This window comes from Etheostoma cragini, chromosome 16 (genome assembly GCF_013103735.1).
Source record: "Etheostoma cragini isolate CJK2018 chromosome 16, CSU_Ecrag_1.0, whole genome shotgun sequence".
Lineage (NCBI taxonomy): Eukaryota > Metazoa > Chordata > Actinopteri > Perciformes > Percidae > Etheostoma > Etheostoma cragini.
Genome location: NC_048422.1, coordinates 6358412 through 6364240, shown reverse-complemented (window position 1 = coordinate 6364240; position 5829 = coordinate 6358412). Strand labels below are relative to the sequence as shown.

Genomic DNA, 5829 nt, shown 5'->3' with positions numbered 1-5829 from the left:
ATTACATTCTGAGTTGACAAAGGCAAGCACCATACCAAACAAAATAATATCAAATAATGTCACTATGACTCATTATTATCCTCACCGATAAGAGAGAAGGGAGGATGATACTATCCAAACCGTCCTCCGCAGCGCTGTGGAGGAAGGTCTGGCAATTGGAGACTAAACTCTCCCTTACAGTATCTTATCATGTCCATGTCTAATACAGTTGAAAGCTCCTGAACAATAGAAAACAGACCAGCTGAGAGCTGAGCTGAGATTATTTCATGATATAAATATACAGTATGAATGTTTTGGCCCATCATGCCAATTTAGTCATTTCTTTTTATGAACGTATGGCAACTATTTATGACAGGATCTCTCTTTTAAATTATCATAGGTGCTCTTTTTAACATTGCTCTTTGCTCTTATCTTCCTCCTCTCTGCTCTGCAGTCAGTGTGAACTACCCTTAGTATTACCACCAGCTGCTTGTTCACTTCATTTATGAAAGACAACAATGGAAAGAGGTCAAACATTAAGGCCTACATGTCTGTTGATTCAACATGTGTCATTACGAAATCCATCACCGTGCACCACCTGAAGCTGTCACTGGACAGGAGGCAGTGATCTCGCTGTGTGATGATCTGCAATAAAGATCTTGAGCTATTTTAATCTCTTTTTTGGGGGCATTTACATCTCAGGTCTTCCAGAAGACACATAAATTGATGTGTCATATTAATAGTTGCATTAGCATATTTGCTTTTTTGTACTATTTAGCATTTGCAAAGAATACAAATATGAAAATGAGTGCCCCGAGGGACGACATGAAGTGCAATATTCAGATGCTCCTTCACAATAACTTATTATATATTCTGCTAAATTTAGCCACCGTCAGAAGAGGATTTCAGCAAAAATAGACTTTAAAAAAAGTACATGGACTAAGAAAGTATAGGCCTCTGGTCAAAACTTCATGTCCATGCTTTTCACCAAGGCATTCTAATGAGAGCACAATTTGCCAGTCACATTTTAAACTTCACCCATTCACATGCAAATCCAGGACTAACACAGTTACAATCTGGACCTGTTCCAAAGCAAGCCACCCCTTCTCCAGATTAATGATTGAACACGTATGTGGTTCTCTCTCTCTCTCTCTCTCTCTCTCTCTGAATTAAACAAGGAAGTGATTGGGCTCATGTTCTACTGTAGCTCCAACCTAAGTGAGCCTAACCGGTGCATGTCAATGAGCAGCAGTTTCTCCAGCAGCTCAGGCCATATAAAAACATTTCCCCGTCCATGGCAGCAGTAGCCTTGGAGCTGTTTCCATTCACTGACCGGGGAGGCCCTTTTAGCCACATGGAGGAGGACTTGGCTGCGCTCGTCTCGGGACATACATCGCCGGTTAGACTTCGCTATCTAAAGGGGAATGTAAAAGAGGAGCAGGTGTAACGGGAGGCGGAGGAGGACTGTTTTAACGCCGCGGCAGACGCCAAAGCCATCAGCCGCTACTAGGTCAACGCTCCCATTTTATCTTGCAGAGGTGCACTTGACTCTTTGGCTCCATGGCGCAGCGCTCCGCTCACCCCGCCGCCCCCATCGCGCTGCTGCTCTTCGGACTTGTTGCCATCCTGCTCCTGACCATCCCCACCAGAGACGTCCAGGAGGCACCGGGGTTCATGGTAAGGTCGCTTCCATAAGGTATTAGCCTATTTTTGGATTCCTTTTTCCCCCAGCTCGCGGGGTAGAGTAACCGCTGTGCTGGGTATGGATGCAGACAGACAGACAGACAGACAGGGAGCGGAAAGGTGTTACACGACAATCTGTGGCACGAGAGGATTTAGTGTTGTACATTTTCGTAAGGTTCGCAGTTGAGTCCTTTTATGTCTTTGGATTCACGTTTGGTAAATATTCTCTGCTCAGCTGTTAAAATCTAAAGTATGGAGGTCCAGATGCAACAATATTAAATAAAATATCACTTCAAAATGGAAAATGGATCTGCTTTCAGCCCTATGTGAATGGAAAACATTGTGCATATGATTTCATAATTCCTGCTCTGATTATACTATAACTTGTTACTTTCATGCCATCATGTCTTTAATGTTCACTCCACACACTCAGTATGGATCGCTTGTATTTAACACAGTTTTAACTTTAACTAAGATGTGTGCAGATAATTCAATTTTTTGCTGTTAAACACAACATTATGCAATGCTGTCCCCTATAATAAAAAATAATTGTTCCCTTACAATGTAACTGCATTCTCAATTACATTTGACTTACGTGAATTGAAACACAGCAACGGGCAACACAGCTGCTTGGGTAGTTTCAGGAAAAGATCATGATGTGGGTTCACATAAGTATGTTTATATGTTTATCTTAAAGTAATTTAAGCTAGATAAGTAGGCCTACATTGCATTTTCATTTTCAAACCCTCAGTCAAACATCATTTCTGACAATTTGAAAATGCTAGCTGCAGTATCTGATCTAGTTGGGTAGTTTATTATGTGAGTGTTTGGTTCTTGGTCCCAGTTAAATGCCACTCATCCCTCTAGCTGGAGATAAGGGGAGGACAGTGTGTTGTTTGCCTATCACAAGACCATAATAACAGGTTACCTCACGGCTGAAGTACTGATAAACTCTAAAGATAAAGTTTAAAGTTTGATCCAAGAGACTGCCTTACATTCAGAATGGAAATCAAGCTTTAATGGCGTTGGCATTCAGAGCAGCACAGGTCAACTCCATCTTCTGTTCCCTCTGCTCACTGGCTTTTGTGTTCCCGGCTAAACATCCCATGGTTCCTTTTTTAGTATAATCCAGCTGCCTTTTCACTCAGTAGCAATGTGGTCCACCAGTCACCAAAAGGACTAAAGGGGGTTTCTTACATTTGGCGGACAGAGAAGTGAAAGAGTTCCCATAGTTAATCAAATGAGAGAAAAACCTCATTAGAAAAGCTCTGTGTTTCTGGCGAGTGTTAGAGAGTTCTTACAACTCACTGCACAGCAGTAAGGAGAACTTATTATGAGAACCGGGAACACGATGGTGCTTCTCACCTGTGGTACTCATCTGAGAAGTTGTGTAGTCTCTTTTCTTTGAATCGTCAGTCACATACCTTCTTGCATGGTTGGATTTCTACACTTTTGGAGGGTCTCCTTTCACTTGAGCAAAGATTAAAGCAACTACAAGGAACTTTCATTTGGTGTTGTCAGACAAAAGCGCGAGTGTTTCCATGAGCACCACCACCTCGTGTCGTTAAGATTGGGATCTGGCTAGCGTCAGGAATCCTTTCAGATCCCGCCGTTCCCTCCATCTGTTGAATGACTGACATAGGTTGACTGGTGTTGTGCTATGAAACTGTCCCTGTTTAGCTCTTTTTTGCTTGTTGTTCAATTCTCTTCCTTTTCCCTCTGCTTATCAGCCATTACCACAAAATAAAAATGTCCGAAATTAAATTATCTGAAGATAAGGCTAACATACTCACTGCGAAACTGTTTACTGAAGAAGGCTCTTCTAGTGTGCATGCTGACGGGCATTAAGAATAAATATATAGAACTAGCCAATTTTAGTGCTGATGTTATCTGTGCGTATAAATAGGTCATAGAGGCATAACCAGTTAATAAATTCTCATAGCGGCTTTTTAAGTTGCTTAATATTCTGCATGGTGGTTAAAGTGGAAACACTGTCAGGGATCACAGCGAGTATACCGTAGCAATGGAGGAAGCATTTTCTACTACTAACTGTCTGAGTTGTTTAGTGGGAAATCTTTCCTCCAGTGCTTCAGATAAATGGAGGGATACTTAACAGAACAAACTGTAGGTGGACTTAATATCAAAATGGAAAATTGAACAGTAGAAAGTATGTTCCCAGGAGGATTGGGCCAGATCAGTAGCAGCGTGAGAATCATAGCAAAAATACAGGATTTTATTCCTGTTATTTGTGCTTTAATATCAGATGGTTGGCAGACGTAACCACTCCTAGATCCAAAATGTTGTTGCATGTTCAACAGACATTTGACCTTAATTCCCAAACACGCCTTACAAGCATGCCCACACATGTTTCAACATGTACATTGTTTTTAAGTTTGCCATGAAAATGAAGTGTCTTTTTTTATTGGCCGGAGCTAAAAATTGATTGGATGCAAGAATTTAGAGCAAGGAGGAAACTTCTGTTTTTGAATGAATGTTTTAGTTTAGTTATCTAGCTGATGTGATCTTACCTAGCTATTGAGCATCTGCAACTCCCAACAAAGATAGTATAGAAGTGGGATGTCTCACTCTGGAGCTAAAACAGAGACCTAGACGCACAGGGTGAAAAGAGGCTCTGCAGCAATGTGCAGTACAACAAAATTATGATGTTTACTGAAAAGGAAGCCATGTAAAGATATTCCGGTACAACCACAAAATACAATTATGAACCTGTAAATGAGCATCATGTGGACGCTTTAAGTGCCAAAACCTCAATCAGCAATGTCTGGATTGAAAATTAAGAGCTAACAGCGATACTTATTTTTTGAGTCAAATCAGATAACCTTTCCTGTCAAACAAACATGGTGGTATGCAATAATAAATTGTCTATACTCTTGAAAGGTTTATTGACAATGGATTGAGTAAAAAATGCAATGCCGTCAGTTTCTGTTTATTACAAATGTGTAAAAGAATGCCATTTTCAAGGCTGTCAGCACAATAACTTCTCAATGTTTTCTGTCTGTAGTATGGGATTGTCTTGGATGCCGGATCTTCGCACACAGCTTTGTATATCTACAAGTGGCCAGCAGATAAGCAAAATGGCACAGGCGTGGTCACCCAGCACAGTGAATGTCATGTTAAGGGTAAGTAGAAGCACTTTCTCCCCCAAAACAACAAATGTTTTGCATATCAAACACGTACCAATACTCCAGTATTCCTGTACCGTTACACAGCCTTGAGAGGTGGCTCTAAAAAGATTAGAACTTTCTCTTCTCAGAGGACAGCATCTGTAGTCATCTCAGATTCACAACAGTTGCAAAACTTTCCAACAGCAAACCAGAATTCACAGTAAAATAAAAAAGCTAAAATCTTCTTAGAAATGTGCTGCTAGAAAACAATCTATTTCTGTTCCTATGCTTAGTCTTCTTTTTAACCCTTGTGTAGTCTTCCAGTCAACCTTGAAAAAAAAGTTTATCGTAATCGCTTTTTCCCACATTTTTGTCACTTTTTCAATGTTGTGGGTGAGGTTTTTGATATTTTTACTGTTGACATTTTCAGCACTAATTTCTACGGCCCATTTTTTGTTGAAAAAAAAAACAATTAACTGAAACCGGGTCAGTTTGACCCAAGGACAACCAAATATGGCTTTTTTTTTACATCAGCAAGGTTAGCTGCATGTTGCTCACAGTTAGCAGGCCAACAATAAGCAACTAAACTGTCAGTGTCAGGAATTAAGGGGTGAAAAATGCCCCAAGAAATCTCACATAATGGAGGGGCAAAAATGTCCCTAAGAATTTAGGAAAAGTTGCACTTGCCAGTTTAGCTGATAATAGCATAGTGTGCTTTTCATTTACTAAGGTTGGCACACAGTGGTAAATAATTTATGCATTTTTATCTGGGCTAATTTTACAATAGAAAATTGCAACTTTATGCACTATTTACTACTTCTTTAAGGGCCCCCCAACATTTTGTAAATGCCCCAATTTTTAGACAAAACAGTTGCCGCCCCAAATATTTTTTTTCATATCCTACACTGGATACTTTGTTTTTTGGCATATTTAGCAGGTGTCTGGAACATACACACCATGTACCTGTGTGTGTGTGTGTGTGTGTGTCTGTGTGTGTGTGTGTGTGTGTGTGTGTGTGTGTGTGTGTGTGTGTTTGTGTGTG

General features: G+C 40.4%; 1 protein-coding gene across 1 annotated transcript in view; it reads left to right on the top strand.

Annotated features, from left to right (window-relative positions):
- Nucleotides 1-1140: 1140 nt before the first annotated feature.
- The window catches only part of LOC117959110 (ectonucleoside triphosphate diphosphohydrolase 2), a 14748-nt gene continuing 10059 nt past the window's right edge, over nucleotides 1141-5829 (top strand). The window contains exons 1-2 of the mRNA XM_034896027.1: nucleotides 1141-1656; nucleotides 4685-4802. Of these exons, the coding sequence (XP_034751918.1) occupies nucleotides 1540-1656; nucleotides 4685-4802 (235 nt within the window). The 5' untranslated portion in view covers nucleotides 1141-1539. The remainder of the gene's footprint in view (nucleotides 1657-4684; nucleotides 4803-5829) is intronic.